The 18492-nt window shown below is 42.9% G+C and overlaps 1 protein-coding gene across 1 annotated transcript; it reads right to left on the minus strand.

Annotated features, from left to right (window-relative positions):
- Window positions 1–3728: 3728 nt before the first annotated feature.
- On the minus strand, window positions 3729–5088 carry MSC (musculin). Its single transcript, XM_061995795.1, has 2 exons — window positions 4558–5088; window positions 3729–3815 (listed from the first exon to the last, which is right to left on the minus strand). Exons 1-2 carry the CDS (start codon window positions 5086–5088, stop codon window positions 3729–3731), a joined length of 618 nt encoding a protein of 205 aa, XP_061851779.1.
- Window positions 5089–18492: the final 13404 nt, after the last annotated feature.

Here is an 18492-nt window from a genome sequence, read left to right on the forward strand (position 1 = left end):
AACCCATAGCATATATGGGAGTTCTTTAAATAGTACATGTGTCAGATCACTAAAGGGGAAAGGAATGGCTTAGATAGTTCTTAAATGCCAACTGTATTTCTTTTCTCAGGTCAGAATTGTTAATATTTTCAATGAGAGAGGTATTTTCCTGTGTAAGCAAACACATGTATTGGAAAGGAATGGTTTCATGATAGAGACGTGAGCTTTCTGGCCAATGATCTGTTCTATCAAAGTTCCACACAACATTTATGTAAGTCAAAAGTAATAAAAAATTTTTCCGGGAGACAAGTGTAGATGGACTGTCTGCCAGGAAAGTCAGTGCAGGTATTCTGCCTTTAAGATTTTTCATGAAGCATGTCTCAGATGAATGCTGGTTACAGATGATTTGACATTTTACTTGTAAAAGAGCTTTACCCAGGTTTGTTTACCTTTATGAGATCAAGATGCACCTTGTGCCAAGGAAGAAAGATGTTCTTAATGTTAAAAAAAAAAATCATCAAGTGTATACTTGCCAGACCTAATAAAAACATACGTATTCCTTAACTGGACCGTAGAAATGTAGTCTTTTCATTTTAAGGCTCCCCTTCACCCATCTTTGTAATTCATATCCACTCAAAAACACTCAGACTTTAAAAACTAAGTCCATTTATTCCATCAGGTTGGAAAAAAAAATAGTAAAAAAAAACCAACCAAAAAAAAAGAGGACCAAACCACATTATCTTTCTGTAGATTCTGTTCCTGCTTTAACCCAGCATTTGAGAATGTTTTTGTCACCTCATTCATAGAAAGCACTGATTTGAATTTCATCTGTTTGTGAGTTTAAAAAAAAGGACTTAAAGTAGTATGGATGTGGTTTTGGTGTGTCTTTATAGGTAAGGAATGCCAGAGCATATGACCTAGCTGGCACTTTCCTGACAAGACAGCAGCCTTCATGTCAGGACAAAGTCACAAGGAGTCTGTTCAATTGTCTGTGTGATTTTCCTCTCACTGAGAGAGAAGAAAGGTTAATTTACTTTTAAGAAATAATGTTTATGAACCCAAGGATTAAAATTTATGATTTGAAACATCAGTTCCTTTTTAGAGAAATCCAGACGTACCTGATTGGCATATTAAGGTCAATAAGTATACACTAATACATGTATCTCTCTACAAAGAGTTGAGTCTTATACAACATTCATTATCTAAAATATGTGATTTTCTTTCTGGATTCTGACCTGAAATGTTGTCTAGGGCCATTGTGTACTTCTGTTCTAAAACAATTGATGGTCTATTGGGGCGTCATCGTCATATCGATGTGTCTGTTACAGTAACAAATACAGCAAATGCATTCATTATTTTATAGAAGTATTTTTATATATTATGTAGCCACAAGAGAGAGGGGAAAAAAAAAGTATTTCAGAGCATATAGGATGGTGCATGGATGGAAACAATATGATGTTTTTCTTCATGTCACACTCCTCATCCCCAGTTTTGAACTACTATATTTATTTAATATAACCACTTCACATCTGGGAATTCACCCTGAACACTTTTTTCCCCACTGTGCATGGACCTTTCTGTACTGTTTAAAGTTCTCCATGCTCTCTCCATTTTCTGATCTCCTAGAGTCATTAACCAATTACAGCTGGGATCAAGGCCAAAACCAGCTGAGTATCACAACCGAGACTATCTCAAGTGGCACCTTAGTTAAATTGCAGAATAATCTTTTCTCTAGGGTTCAGATAAACATTGGTTGAGTTTTCTTATACTTTACACCTTCCTAAAGATCTTTCCTTTTTTGCTTAACTGTTTATATTCTTTTATTTTTATGATACTTCCTAGAGAAGGTCAGTTGGAGTTCCACCTCAGCTACATAACTAAAAATTAGGATAGTCCCTTCCTTCACAGTCTTTATGTGGATAATACTGGAAGATAAATTAGATTATTGTATCTGTACAGCTTACCCTCAAATCACTGCAAGTAAGAGTACCAGCAGATCCTGGACTGACCTCTCATTTTATTTCTCAGTGGCTCTGGACTATTTTACACTTCAGAAGAAAAAAAAAAAAAGCACTTTTCCATAGTCCATCTGCTTGAAAGATAGTACCAATAGCCAGTCTTTGACTTCCATGTGATATTTCAAACAGAAATTCACAACACGGGATGAACTGACAGTAAACCAGGTTAAACTGATTCTTCTTAAGCAAATGTTTCTTCTTCCTGGATGCTTAAAGGACAAAGAGGAGGCTTTTTCTTCTCTAAAGCAATTCAATCTTCTCCCTTACTGTGAGTTAGCCACTGATGAAATATTATTTCCAGAAAAATGAAAATCTTAACTCAAGGAGATTTAATCTTAAATCAGGAAAAGTCTGCTCCCACCTAGGAAAACTCATCTGATTTTACCACTGCACAAATAAAAATAAAAGCAAAGCAGACTACAGGTGGAAATGTAAAATGACAAAGAAGAGCAAAAAGTGCTATTGCACTGTCTTTCATGCTGTGAAGCAGGATGACATTAATTTCTTAATCTACATTTATTTGTTTTCCTGATTTGTGGAAAATATTATGGCAGTAAATTCTGTAAGTTGTTAAAATGTGGCTTGCCCTGCTGATTCACATAATACTACACCTCTCATTAATTGTTTGGGATGAAAGCATTTTTATCAGACACTGTTGCTAGAGCTGTATCATTATGTCAACAGATGAGGACGATAAGTGTATCTACCAAAAGCAGGTTTTGAGGATGTGCATTTACAAAGACATTTGCATATTGATGCAGCCACACACTATCACAGTACCAGAAGGTCATTGAAACCAAGCTTTTAATGTAATTTATAAAAAAATAGAGTTATTTACATTTGCAACTTATTTGATGGCACCCTCTTTTATTACAGCATTCGAATCGGTGAGGAAACAGCACTAGAGCTCATTCAAGGGTAAACTTTTCAAAGGTAAGTGTGACAGCACAGGAGAAATGTTTAAAACACTGTGAATTATTCTTGTTTTACAGCATCATACAAACTCATTCTTTATAACATATACACCTCAGCCTTAACAGCAAGCAGAACTCCCTTCCAGATTAAGGCACAGAAACTCTGCCACATTTCTAGGGACAGTTCTACACACTTACATGTGGCACTTCAAGACATAAACAATGGCATTAGTTTAATTCCAATGGATGGTAGCCTAAATGCAGAATACAGCCACTTACATGTATGACTATACTTATTGCATAGTTGCAGTAAACAAGATCCATGAACACAAAAGCCATCAAAATATATTATAAATCTATCTGAGTTTCAAAGCTACTCTAAAATACTGCTTTGCTTTAGAATACAAATAACACTGTTTGAGGTTAGTTGGTAGAGTTGTATTTCGGTCCATGCTGTTAATTCTATATCATTATATTCCTCTTCCATTAGTTTAAAAGCCTCAGAACAACGGATCTTCAGGCAGTGGTAAGAACTAGGAAGCCAAAGAAGAGCCTTTCCAAATCTCAGACTTCAGCTGCTGCAGTCAGTTCATAAAAACCTTCATTTGCACTGCCTCCCTTCCTTACTGCTTTAAATAAACTTCCCTCAGAACTCCAAGGGAATAGAAAGACAGAGAACACAGATTTAAAGCTGTCAGAGAGGGAGTTTGTCCCCATCTTCTAGCTGTGAGTCAGTAAGTCAGAGCTCTTAAGAATATCCTGCCCATAAAAAAAAATAAACAATAATTAAAAAATCCCCAACCCCAATTTACTTTGACTATGCAGTAGTCCCACATAATCTGCTGGCAGTAGAAACTTCTTTGGTGTCAGAATCAGGTCTTCCTGAAACCACAAATGGCCAAGTCTGTAAGCAACAACAACAAAAGGTATTTCATGTTAAAATTTGTCCTGGTATGAAACTGGAGCTTTATACCAAGAGATGTCTAATTCTAGTTCAGTTGCAAACATGTCATCATCTTTTAGTCCCTAAGGGAAGCACAGAGAGAGCTGAGTTCCTCTCACAAACATTTTGATTACATTTCTCGTTATAATTAAAAGCTCTCAGTTGCAGTGGTCAGCAACAAATTGTTCTCATCCAAAATGCAAGATTTCTCTTGCTTTGCATCTGTCTGCATCACTTTATAAATAAAAAACATATAAACTATTAAAAAACAATCACTCTGCCCTGTATAAACAACCTTTTTACCCCTCTGGCAGCTGGGTTTGTACCGATGAACTAATGACTGCTTGCTCCTGCTCCAGGCCAGCGTGCACGGTGAATTATTCCTTTTTCAGACATTAAGCTTGCCTAATGCACATGGAATTATTTCCTTTAGGGTTCCCTACGCCGACTCCCCAGCACAGGCACCCTTGACACCACCCTAGGCCAAACTCTGACCTGCGGTCGTCCCCGGGGCGAGCATTACTGGGGACCGATGGAGTCCGGGCTGCCCCGCGGCTCCTTCGAGGGCGGGCAAGGCTTGAGAGCAGCTCGCCCTGCCCGTGGGGGCCGGCGGGCAGTGTCCCGGGGCTTCCCGCCCTTCGCCGCGCATCCCGGCGGCCTGCCTCCGGGCCTCCCCGCCCCCCCACCCCCACCCCCGCCGTACCAGGTTGACGGGGTGGACGTAGCCGTTCTCGTAGCGGTCCTCCTGCAAGAGCTGCCGGAGGTGGGCGATGTAGCTGGACGCCAGACGCAGCGTGTCCAGCTTGGAGAGCTTGGTGTCGGGCGGCACCCAGGGCAGGCTGGTCTTCAGCCGGGAGAACGCCTTGCTCAGTACCCGCATCCGCGCCCGCTCCCGCGCGTTTGCTGCGTTGCGCTGGGACTGCTTCCCCTCGGGCGGCGGCCCCCGCGGCCCCGACGCCGCTTTCTTGCCTCCGGGGCCGCCGCCCCGCGCCCGCTTCCTTTTGCAGCCGCTGCCCGCCGGCCCCGCCGTGCAGCTGCCCTCGCCGTCCTCTTCCTCCTCCTCCTCCTCTTCCTCCTCCTCCTCCTCCGCCGCCGAGGAGTTTTCCCCCGAGGGGTAGAGCTCTCCGCGGGGCTGGCGCTTGGCCGCCGACGGCGGCGGCGGGTAGTCCAGCTGCAGCGCCCTCAGGTCCATCTCGGGCAGCTCCTCCGCCTCGCTCCCGGAGCCCGTGGACATCGCCCCGGGCGGGAGGGAGGCAGGGAGGCGGGCGGCGGGGCAGGCGGGAGGGGGCGGACGGCCGGCGAGTGGGCCCAGCACGGGGCGGCCCTACCGCGGACAGTCCGTGCTGGCGCGGGGGGGGCGGGGGGGCGCGGAGGGGGGATGCGCCCCTTGACAGCGCTATATATCGGGTGTCCGCGGAGCTAACCATCTGCCGGGCGGAGGGGAGGGGGCGCGGAGGAGGGGGCCGGACCCGGCGGAGCCCCTCGTAGGGGGCGGCGCCTCTCCGCGGAAGGCGGTGAGGCTGGCGCAGTGGGGCTGGTGCGGCTGGGTGCGGAGTCGGACCCGCACGCGCAGCCGTGGGGTGCAGGGCGCACGCGGAGACCCGGGGGTGTCTCTAGGTGTACTGCCGCGCTTGTCCTCCTGGACAGACACCTTTCCTCGCCCCAGAGGGCGGCAAATATCCCCCAGGGCTGATCCCATAAGTGCCTTTCCAGGGAGGGAGGAACCGTTCCCTGTCTCTAAAGCAGCAGCGGATGGACTATGGTTAAAGGTGACCCGGTACTCTGCCCCCGACACACCTGCTTTCGTTCTCCCTCTCCCCTTTCCGTGGAGGTCGGGGGATTCTTCCCACCCTGTCATCCCGAGCCCAGCCCCGCTCCCCGCATCCGCGCGGTGCGATGCGGTAAGTCCGGGCTCAGGTCGGGTTGCGGGTCAGGCCCCATCCTCCGACCCACTCCCCCACCCCGCTCCGAGGAATACCTGGGCTGTCCCGGAGCACAGGAGGCCGCAGGAATCGCGGCACTCGTATGGGTCTGGGATTTGTGGGGAGCGAGGTAAAAAGTCCTCGGAAAGGCACAGACGGTATTTTGACAGTGGCGGGAATCTGAGGTGAAAACTACAGATAGTAGCGAGTGTAACGTGTCTGAGAGTTTCACCCTCCTCAGAGAAATTAATTAAAAGCCAACTGGCTTTTTACTGGGCTGTGTACAGCTCTTTGTCACAGATTGAATTAAACGAGACAGCTTTTCCAGCTATTTGAAGAAGGTTTTTTAGTAATTTCCCTACTACAGCTTTTATAGGGTCCACGGGATAGCGAAGGATCCAGCAACCACTGGAAATGATGATATGCAAATTCAACAAGGATTTTAATAACAAGAACAAAAAAAAATCAACCAACACCTTGTACCTCGTCCACCCCCAAAATATTCCTTCTTTCCATGATGAATAGCATTTGGTTCCTCGCTGGCTTTTACAGCTAACCAAAATAAAAATTCGACTCGCAGAGAAGAATCTAATGAGTACAACAGGTGGAAAGATCTTGTCCTGCAAGTTTTTCGCAGAGTTTTCCCTTCCATTTCCCTCCCGATGGAGGGGAGCCTTCCCGGCTGCCGCCGCACAGCTTTCCTGGCACCGCCGGCACCGTCTTCGCTCAGCGCTTGGCACCTCACTCCCCGCCAAGCCTGCGGGCTCATTGAGGACCACTGAATGCTGGATAAACCTCACCTTCACCCTCTGGGGCTTGAACCACATCAGAGCTGCGTTTAACAGCAACCTTTCCAAGTGAAACTTGACATTTCTTGAACCACCGAAACAGGCAGCTAATCTTGCAACTGGATCTCTTGAACTCGATTTGACACTACGATGCTCTGGCTGAGTCCCACACGCTGCACGGTGAAAGGAGAGCATGCAGGACTTTGGGGTTGCTCTGCCTCCCCAATTAGCCTACATTATCCCTATAAATATACCTATATATATATAAAGATACAGCAGGGAAAGAGATATAGGTTTACTTTTTCCTCCCATCTGGGTTGTTTATACAGGTGCGGGCTGAACGCTTTCCCTGCTAAAGATTAATGGGAGAAAGGGCTGAATTTCTTTAAACAAAGAGGAAAATGGTACCCAGTCTTAAAAGCCACAATGGCAAAATCTCACCTTTCATGCCTACCTCTGGCTTTATGGAGGCTTCATCTCATTTAATGAACGGATTGGAGGCAGGGAGGGAAATCAAATTCTTAGATAGTCTTTGCCCGATTCTTTGTTCATAAAGGAAATGGGAAATGCATTGAAGTAAATCTGGAGTGAACCTCGGGGTTTACTTCGGATTTACACCCAATGAAACCGAGCAGACCTGACTCCTCTCACATCCATCAAACCACTAATTTCTGCTACCCTGACAAAGATATCATTTTCAGCATAAAGTCTTTGATGGAGCCAGAGCATTACATCAAACTTCCATCTGTCAAGACTTTGATCCTTTATAAAGCTCTCTGTGCTGAGTAGGGAAAAAGCCCCTGGTACCTCAGGGCAGCATTTTACGCCCCTTATCGAGTGCAATCTCCTTCCTTTTTCTCAGTCAAAAGGTGAAGCCACGATCTGGTCTATGCGTGGATCTAGGCCAGCATCCTCCTGTGGTTCAGGGTCCATCCCTGGATGCTGTGTGGAGTGCCAGGGCAGCTCGAGTCCCCGCAGCCCAGCGTGTGTGTGGAGGGAAAGGAGCCGCAGCTAAAACACCTTCTGTATGGGAAGGAGCTACAAAGAGGGTCTTCCCCGAGGAGACCTGCCTCTACCACCGTCGTTTGTCCCGAGGCCACAAAAAGCAGCTTTTCTCTGCTGAGGGGAGATCCTTGGTTTGAGGAGGGACAGAGTGTTTGGTTTGTTGCCTTTTTTTTTTTCCTCTTTTCTCCTTACGTCTTTTCCAGAAGGCATTTTGCTAAATATATGTAACCAACCAACCCAAGAAAAGAGGAGTTGGCGAAAACTAGATTTATTTTCTGTCTTTTCTGCGGGGGGCAGAGAGCACCTCTGCGCAGGCCGGGCTGCGCTGCTGCTGGGGCCGGCCCCCCTACCCGGGCGCTAGTAACCCACCGCGTACCCAGGATAGGGTGGAGCAGGTATTACCCTGTTGTTTTGTTCCTAGAGTTTCAGAATAAATTAGAGCAAAGAAAAAGAATATCAAGGGGCTAAGCCTGTAAAAGGCAGGTTATCTCGGAGGAGAGGAGGGAGAACTGCTAAAAGCCCCATGTCTTTCTCATTCATCCTCTGGGGTGTTGGCAGCGACAAAGCAGGGTGGAGGAGGGAGATGATGTGTTCTCGATAAGGTGCTTTAAATAAGGCTTTCCTTTGGCATTTGTCCTTTCTTCGAACTCAACAGCGTTACCGAGTCACTTCGCTCCGACCTAAAGTGCACTTACACTTTTTCGGAAAAACCTCGACGTAACAAGGTCGGTTTTATTAATTCTCTCGCAGGGGTGAGAAAGGCAGGACTTCTGGAGGGGGACAGTCTCTAGCAAACGTCTCAGTGCTGATCACTCCGCACGCATCTACAACACACATCCAGGCTACGTGGAAGGCACATGAGGCTTCTGCTACGGAGGGATGCTTGGCATTCCTGGTCCTGGAGGAGGAACAGGTGGATCAATTATATATAACCTTTGTTAAATGCCACCTAGAGCAAATATGCCTCTATACGGACACATAGTGAAAGGAGAAGTGTGAGGAGCCCCTCATTCCTGGCCTCCGCACCCCCTAATCCTACCCCTGCTAAAACAGCCCGCACCAGGAGTGCTGTTTGCTGCAGCCCGCGCCGTGGGCTCCCTGTCCTTAGTCAGAGGTCTGGCACGGGGGGAGGAACCACTAAAGGATGACTTTTTTTATTGTCGACTTCCATGGTGACAGCACCGTGGTGCCCATGTCCCGGTCCCCAGGTAGCCAACAATCTAGAGATGATCTGTGTGAGCCAGCCCAGCTCCTTTGGGGCTGGTATCTGAAAGCATCACGGGGCAGTATAGCAACCACTAGCCCGAGTTGTTAATGGAAATAAGTGTACTACGGGGGGGGGGGGGGGGGGTGTTGGAGGGAGGGGCTTGCCAGAAAAGTGGCTTTGCATCATCTAAGAAAATTGAAAGCTACTCAGTGGGTCAAGCCGTGTCAAATAAAGCAAAAGGGATACATGAACCCTTGCGGGAAAACAAACAAACAAACAAACAAAAAACCCCCCAAAACACAACAACAAAAAAGTATTTACTAGAATCTATTTAGACGACGGCGTGTGAACCTTTCCGGAAACGGACATGCTCAGTGGTTCACTGGGTGAAGCATCAGGGTTAAATCGGGGTTAAAAACTGACTCTCCGCCCCTCGGGCACCATCCTGCAGCCCCGGGGCTGCTCTGCTCCGCCACCCGGGAGCCTGCAGGGGGGCGATGGCCCGACGCGGTCACTGGCCCGAGGGGTGAACCCCCGGCTCCAAGAGGAAAAGACATTCGCTCCTTCGGCGAAGGAGGGGGGCAGAGGGGCGAGCCGCCGGTGGAATGGGGAGGGGTCGGCTGCGGGGCTGGTTTTTACCTCCGGGGGTGCAGGGAGGATTGGTGCTCCTCGCTCAGCAATCCTGAGCATAAGCGCGGACAGCTTTTAAAATAATTTAAAAAACCCCATAGGTTTGTCCTTCGAGACGCTGATTCCCCCAGAGGGAATCTCGTCCTGCAGCACGAGAACATCCTCCCCGAGGAAAAGAACGGCTCCCCGTTGTTTACTCCTTATCCCCGACATTTCCAGTGTCGTAACACCCAACTAGACGTTATCGACTCTAAAGGATCGCTGTTTTCCCCGAAGTCTGGCCAGCAGTGAGTTTTGCTCAGGTATCCCCAACTTTCAGCAGGGTTTCCCCTGTGGAATAGCCAGGCAAACTCTCTAAATACCTCCTGGCGCCAGAAGAAAGTTCTCATGTAATAGATACCCGCTGGTGTGAGAAAGTGGATTCTGCTCACTTTGTCAATCAGCCCGGATAGGGGGGTGAGGAGGGGGAGATGAGGATTTATTTTAATTAAAAAAAAAAAAGAAAGAGAGAGAGAAGTATTTTTCACTAATTCTCTTTTCTTTCTTTCTTTCTTTTTTTTTTTTTTTTTATGATGCCTGGAGATGTGCTGTTGGCCTAAAAGCCTCAGAATTAATCATGCTGCTTAATGCACAGTTTATTTCTTCTCTTGGAGCAAATTAGCCAGAATAACAAGCAAACATCAGGCAGGAGGAAACTGAGTTAGTCTCCTGCTTGTGTTTCACTCTGAGAGGGAAGCCCACCAGAGCAAGACGGAAGAGATGGGGAGAGATAACACCACTACAGCACTTCATTATACTTGAACCCTGAAGCTGACTCACCCACTTTGTCTGGGCTACAGCAGGGCAGATGGAGGAGGAGTGCAGCTTTACCACTAACCGCTAGCGAGGTCAGTAAGGGCTCTCAGAGAGGTGCACACAGAGCAAAATCGTTGCCCAGAGCTGTCCAGAGTCAAAGACAACTCCAGCATACTGGCATCACATCACTAGTTGTATTGAGGGAGGGCTGCAAAGGGCACACAGTATGTGCAGACTGCAGACACAGCAGCCTCACGTTCAACTGTCTGGTGAAATAATTCCTCATTTTCTCTAGGGAACAAATTTTCTGTGGAAAGCACCCAGGCACCCTGCTGAACACCATGCAGGTCAGCATCTTGCAGCACCTTATCTCAACAGTGCATGGACTCTACTAAGTCCAGATGATGTTGGGATAGATGCTTTTGCTGTTGTAAGATACAACATCACTCTGGCTGTGCTCTGTTTCCCTTAGCAGAATATGAACCTAGATCTTAAAGTAAAAAAATTACAAATGTCCACGTCCTTCACTATTGGGTTAATTCTGAGTCTGAGACGTAGGCCACAACATGGTTCCAACAATGATTTTTAGACATAATAGACATGGTTCTTCTAGCATGCAATCTTGTCATATATAGATAGGTCTGTGTTTAAAAAGGAAGAACTTAAAGCATTAGATTAAGAATTCAGCTATGACGTTTTAATACCATTTTCCCCCACTTTCCGAATGCCTTTTTTTTCCATGTCCCTCATAATACTAAACCAGAAATTTTATTCTTTTCACAGTACTTGTAAAAAAGTGCTCCGACATCTGAAAACACTTCATTACTGTAGTAGTGCTTTAAAGTTTAAGTAGCTAAAATGTTCCAGAGTCTCCCAGGCTGCTTTCTGTCACAGTCTTACAGTCTTCTCTTTGCAGATACTTTTTGGTGGCTGAAGTTGAACTACTTATTTGAAGAATTCTTTTTTTTTAGGTTATTTTGTGGTCTATTTTTATTTTTTTATTCTGTGGCTATAGCCATATGCATGTACATGTCCTTTTAAAAGGGTTTTTTTTTGTTGATTAGGACAAGGAATAAGACCTGAAAAGGAGAATGAGGTTTGGAGCTATACATTATGAATACCAGTGGAATAAGCTTTTGTAGATAGAGCTGTCATATTTACAACTCAAACAGTGAACCTTTAGAGAGGGTTTCTGAATTTCTTATATTCAGGAGCAAATTTCAGTTTTAGAAGAAGTCATTCAGATTTCAGCTAGTGATGATCAGACTTATAGGAGACACACCCCACACAATTTAATCCTGCAGAATATCTCTGTTGACAGAGTATCAGATCTTAAACCAATGACACTGGGAACTGGAGAACTCTTTCTACTGTCTACAGACCTTTAAACTTTGCCTTTTTTCTTTGATGGATTACTGTTCATACCAGGCACAAGAGAGGTCAGGCTTTTGTCCTTTACCTTTCCTGACTTTATCAACAGAATTATATTAATATATAATTATCAAGAGCAAACCAGCATCACAAAAGATACTTTACTTTCATCCTATCATGGTAGATTTCTTTTGAGTCAGCAGTTGGAAAGAAAATACATCTGGATTTACCTACAATTTACTAAACAAAATGGTTATTGTGTCAATACCAGGGTTCTTGGGAAGGATGAACTCATACTGTTGAAGGAAACATCATAGTTCCTTTTTAGAATTACTAAAAATTAAACAGAACACCTTACCTAATCTTGCAAAATTAGAGGCACACCTTTTATTTTGAATGGATGTCTGTGAAAAGAAAAATGGCAACACTGCTAAGCAATTAACAAAACAAATTATGAAGCCATCAATTTTAACTGAGCTGACAGTGACGTGAGTTGAAAACCCGTTTCACAATGTCTAGGTCTTTTCCTGTGGATGCTAGGTTAAAATAGGAAACATTCACGCCAAAATAAGTAAAATTAAGTTTGGCGTAAATCTGTAAAAAAAAGTGTGCTTGACTGAGAATCTCCTGGTGCAACTAAAAATATACAGTAATGGATTCCACAGTCCCACTGAGAGCGAGACTATCGTAGTTCTCTCAAGGATGTTTTTCTATGTGAAACCTGGCTTTAAGGACAGTTACAATTTCTTTCACAGGTGTACATAGCATAACTTAGATGGTTATCAGTATAAAAAGCAGTATGTATTGGATAACATGTTACTTTGGCAAAAAGCATAGACTGAGATACATGTTCTACTGGTAAGTAAGCTTCTCATAATTAACTTTATAGTTCTTTCCCTGGAGAAAAAAAACCCAATGATTATTTCAGAAAACATTCAGGGCCTTTTCAAAAATAGTGATGTACACTTTGAGGTAGAACTGGGTCTTCATAGCAGCTACTGCAAAATTCCTTTAAATTCTAAGTACTACGTTCTACTCTCCCACTAGCTGACCATTTCTGACCATCAGGATCCAAATTAATGTTTTTCTGGCCTTTTTATCTCATCTCAGTGTGCAACTGTAGAAAGATACTGCATAGCGTGCTGTAAGACTTGATTGTTGATTCATTCACCTTAATTGGCTTAAAAAGTGCAAGTGCCTACTGCTCATAATTGGTAGTAAAAGTACATTTACAGTTGACTCGAGTAGTATTACTTGAAATTGTCCTCTTTCCTCTTTCTTAGGTTCTGATGGTACTGCCTCACCACAAGGCATCTGGTTCCACATTGCACTGCTCGTGAGAGGTTAGGATTCCATGCCACAATGTAATGGATGCCAAAACCAGTAAGCTGCTGTTCTGGCTTCATGAATCAATGTCATATTTTATGTTACAAGGTAAAATGAAAATCATTGCCTTAGATATTGCCAGTGCCCTGCTGCAAGCAAGCAAGGTGACTAGGGACAAGACAATAATAATGTGATTGACAAGGTTAGGAAGAAGTTAGTGCAACCCACTCAACCAGAAATAATGTTTCCAGCAAATGGTCATGATTGTTTTGGAAAATGTTAATTCTTTTTGGTTGATGTACATGTAGGCTATGATGCATTCATCTATTCTATTCAAAGTAATGAAGCAGTAGCAAGAAATTAAACTGATTGTCTGTATAAGAGGAAATGCAGCTGATATGTCTATTCAAGAACATGACACTCTACTAATTTGTACATTCATTGTCCCAGACTTCCAAGTAAAACCATCAAGATAGCACTTTCCTTACTTTCCTTAGAAAATAGAAGAGCCTTGCAAAAAGTACCTCACAAGCTAAAGTTTTATGCTTATCTTTGCATTTTTCCTAAAGTCTCTGAAACTCCTGAGCATGCATACCTTTCAACAGACAATCCAAATATCACCTGACTCAAATTATGAGGTTATCTGAAACAGATTCCTGTTTAGACCTAATACCAATGGAGAGACAACAAATTGTTTGCCCCTGTTCCAACCCAAGATTTAGAAATCTCAGGGATTTGAAGTTTCACACACACTATTATTTCTTACAAGTTAATTAACAGCTTTAACTACATCTGGAGATAAATCAAAAAAGATGTGATGATTCTTTCATTTATATGGACATTAGTGTAAGTTTGTTAATTTTTTAAATTTCTTTTTCCTAACCTAACCTACATTCAAACACACTTTGAATAGAAGACAGCTCTCTGCTTCTTAAAATTATGGTGTGTTAGTCTATCAGCTTTGAGAGGTTGGCCTCTGTCGAGTCTGCATTTATTATGTTTTGGTTTAAGATCTCTAAAACAAAATTATTAAGATACCTTGGACTTGTGATAAGAACATTCATCTTCATGGCATTGGCTGAATAAGAAAAGATGAACTGGTGAGCTGATACTCTTCCCCACAAAACCATAAAGACATAGAATAACAAAGCATTTAAAACATTGAAATTACCTAACCTTGAAGCAGGGAAAGTCAGATTTCTTGATACAGCCATTTTCTGAATGTCTTCTTTATCAAGTATATTTGGCTGAGGAGCAAGGTGTTCATTGTTCTTGGAAAAATTCCACAGTTGCTCAATGAGCAAGAGTCAAAGGCTATTACACAAGTTTAAATACAAAAGCAAGGAAAAAATGCTTCCGACTTTTTGAGATTGCGTCTATGTTAATGTGCACATTATGTCTATCAGCTTATCAAAAGTCTGTGAAAACACAGTGAACTGACTGAGAATATAACTTAGTGCTTTGACTATAGCTGTCCTGATCTTATTGGTGTGCATTCTGCTTTGGTGAGCACTTGATGTACGACCCAGTATAAATTAAGGGCTGCATTATTTAGGTTGCTATTTGGAAAAATGAAAGAATAAGGTGAAAGATGAGTAACTCCTGGTCTACAGGGAACTCGTGGCACATGGATAGAGCAGATAGTTTATTGCTCTACTTGGGGAAATGATCACCAGGTTCAGAGAGTTCATCAGATTTCCAGACTTGTAGTAGAATGTGAGTAATAAAGAAACTACAGGTACATGTAATCAGTCCTTCAAGCACTGAATGTTTCTATGAGTGGAAAAGGTTCTCTTTAAAAACCTGTAAGATCACTATCCAATAAAAATTTGGGCTCCTGCATTACAGCCAAGCAGAAACGAACAAACAGACCAACTGACAGGCTTTTGAAAGTTGTAACTTCTATATTCAAGGTTCTTATTTGTCATATTGTGGAAAGACAAACTAGATGCTCAAATTGCTTATCTACAAGAGCACATCAGGAGGCAATAGGAAGGATATAGGTACAGTTTCTCATACAACTTCAGAAAGAAAAGCTTCATAATGGTATCCTGTGACACATTTATCCTAAATAGAGACTGGACTTTCAAAGCAAATGCTGCAGAGATTTAAGTAGTCTCAAAAGATTGTTATTAGTGTTTAAAAATGTAATTATACTATTACACGGATACAGTGATGGAAAGGGAAGAACTTGGATGGATTATACATTAGTTTCAAGCAAATATATCAATTGTACATTAATGTTGATCAACATCTGCATCCTTAGCATAAGTAGAAATATTAAAAGACAGTACAAAACATATTTTCTGATTCCTTTAGTGGAACAACAGATTATTTTCCTCAAAAACACCTGGAAGATTTAGCAAGCTGGTGCCAAATTAAGATACAAGTGGTGATAGATGGTGACCAAGATAATAAATTCTTAAGCCTCTCTGAAATTAGAAGTAGTCACCTGTAGTAATCATAGAATTACAGAATGATAGAGGTTGGAAGGGACCTTTAGAGATCTAGTTGAACCCACTTGCTCAAACAGGTCCACTTAGATCAGGTCACATGGGAATGTGTCCAGTTGGGTTTTGAAGACCTCCTGAAGAGGAGACTCCACATCCTCCCTGGGCAGCCTGTGCTAGTGCTTCCTCACCCTCACAGTAAAATATTTTTTTCTTATATTTAGATAGAACTTTTTGTGTTTCAGCAATGATAGGTGAGTTTTCCAGTGGAAAAAAAAAAAAAAAACCACATTGAAACATCTTAGTTGTCATCTGTCTGAAGCAAATCCAACAAAAGTGAGTAGAGTAAGGTCATGTCCAAGACCCACAAGTCTAATCCTTTTACTTGATTTTATGTAGATCACTGTTGTTTTAGGATGATAGGATTTAGAATTCCTTCTTTAACTCAAAATTAGCACTTTTCAAGGTACATAGTTAGTGCCTCTGAAGTTAGCTACGTGTAGCATTTGAGATGTAGATAAATAAGCATGAACCTTGTATAGGGTTCAGTTAATCTCAACTAATTTCTGCCATCTCAAGGTTAGGTCTCACAACTCAGCAAGTTAGGAGTGTGTGTCAAAAGTTATAGTTTATAGGCCAAAAGATCACCTGTTAAATTTGTTGTATGGAATGTCAAAATGTGGGAGTCATTCATAAGGCAGTATACTGAAGTACTGCACTGGCCTCTGCTTTTTTCTCAGTGTTGCTTAGATTAATGAGATATTGAAGCTTGTGCACATTCAGGCAGAAACAGATGCTTGAACAGGAAAGGAAATATGGTTAGAAAGATCTTTCTTTTTAGGAGAACTTTGCCTTTCAGCAGAGACAAAGATTACTAGAAGTCTTTATGATGTTACTTTTGTGTCTCTAGAACTCATGAATAACAAAACTGAAGCAGAGCATAACCCCACCCCTTTTGAATTTTATGCTTCTTTCAGTTCCTCTCCTTATCCTTGCTATGTTGAATAATTTTATTTGAACAAAACAATATTATAAAACAGTACTGATTACCCTTTCCAAGCAGACATGGAACGCATCTTCATCCGTAATATCCTTTTTAAAATAAATTCAGGAAGGGAAAAATATTCAGAAATGGGATAATACATTCCCCTTCCCCTTCCCTGCCTGATTTTGCTTTTTAAGCACATAAAACTGCATTTAAGAAAACAAGAATATTTAATTTCAGTCCGAAGTTCCATTTACTCCAGTCGTGTCTTAATAACTAAAAGCAAGTGTCTAGAAGAGTGTATAAAAAAGGCAAGAATATGGTGATATTCCTCAGTTAACTCTCTCAGCAGCTAATAATTTGAGTTTCAGCAATTTTTTGGGCCAGACATTTAGTCTTTAAATGTGATGGACCTTGATAGCTTTTTCTTCCATGAATTGACTTTGGAACACTTGTACAATGTTACCATTCCAGTATTCTGCAGCAAAGCCTAATTAAATACATAGGGTGACAAACCACTTTTATTAAAGAGCAGAGCAAGGATGGATTAAGAAGCTTATAGCAGATTCTGGCTTCCACAGAACACACCAAATCATTTATGTAGACTGAGTTGTTGGCATTGGGTGTATGTCGCAAATCACATACACACAGAATGATGGGAGTTGGAAAGGATGTCTAGAGATCATCTAGTCCAAACCCCCTGCTAAAGCAGATCTGGCTAGATTAGGTCACACAGAAACATATCCAGGTGGGTTTTGAAAACCTCCAGAGTAGGAGACTCCACACTCTCCCTGAGCAGAGTGTGTCAGTGCTCCCTCACAGTAAGGATGTTTTTCCTCATGTTCAAGTAGAACTTCCTGTGTGCCATAGCTCCTATGAATGTGCATTCCAGCTGCGTGGGACTGGTGCAGTGGATTTCTCACATTCAGCTCTGGTCAGGACACATAATGACAGCTGATTGTTGAGTTTTTGTTCAAGCTATGATCTGAGACAGAGCTGTAGAACCATAGATCGTTGAATTGAACTGCAAACCTAATACTACCAAGCCCACCACTAAACCATGTGCCTGAGCACCATGTCTATATGTCATTTCAATACCTGCAGGAATGGACTCTACCACTTTCCTAGGCAGTCTGTTCCAGTGTTTAACAACACTCTGAATGAAAAAATCTTCCTAATATCCAATCTAAACATCATCTGACACAACTTGAGCATGTTTCCTCTTGTCCTCTTTCTTGTAGCTCGGGAGTAGAAATCAACACCTACCTTGCTACAACCTCCTTTCAGGTGGCTGTAAAGACTGATAAGGTCTCCTCTCAGCCTACTTTCCTCCAGACTAAACAGTCCCAATTCCCTTAGCTGCTTCTCATAAGACTTATTTTCTAGATCTGTCACCAGCTTTGCTGCCTGTCTCTGGACATGTTCTTGCACTTCAGTGTCTTTTTTGTAGTGAGGCCTAAAACTGAATATAGAATTTGAAGTGTGGCCACACCAGCTCCGAGTACAGGGGAACAGTCACTTCCCTGGTCTTGCTGGTCACACAATTTCTGATACAGACTGTGATGCCATTGGCCACAGCCTTTCCCTCATCCACTAAGTGGTTCACTTTGTTACAGAAAGAGATCAGGTTAGTCAAGCAGGATCTACCTGCTTGACTCATAAACCCGTAGTGACTAAGCCTGATCTCTCTTTTGCATAGGCTATCAAGGGATGTCAGAATCAAAAGAATCTTTCAACTACCCTCTTTCAAATCTGTATTTCTCATATGCAAGTAAGCTGGCAATAAGTACACTTCTAGAGACTCATCTAGAGAGAAGACAAGTAGTTACTATTCTTCATGCTGGCTATAAGTTTGTTTCAAACACCTTCAGACACTCTGTGAGTTTGGCAAACTCCATCATTGAGAGGCCCAGGCTGCTTGGCTGTCTTTTCACTCAGTGTTGCCATCAATATATCTGTCCCTGCAGGTAGGAGGAGATTTTCTGTTACTGAGATTTGCAATTCAGGCGTTCACATAATGAGATGCAAATGCTTTATGGTGAAAAATTTACATGGCTTGTTTTCTGTTTTGCAGCTAATTATCTTCAGCCTATGATGTCAAAATACTTTCTTTTTAGAAAGAAGCAAAGATCATCTGTTTTTTAACATTCAGTACCTAT

Source organism: Colius striatus, chromosome 4, assembly GCF_028858725.1.
Source record: "Colius striatus isolate bColStr4 chromosome 4, bColStr4.1.hap1, whole genome shotgun sequence".
Taxonomy (NCBI): Eukaryota; Metazoa; Chordata; class Aves; order Coliiformes; family Coliidae; genus Colius; species Colius striatus.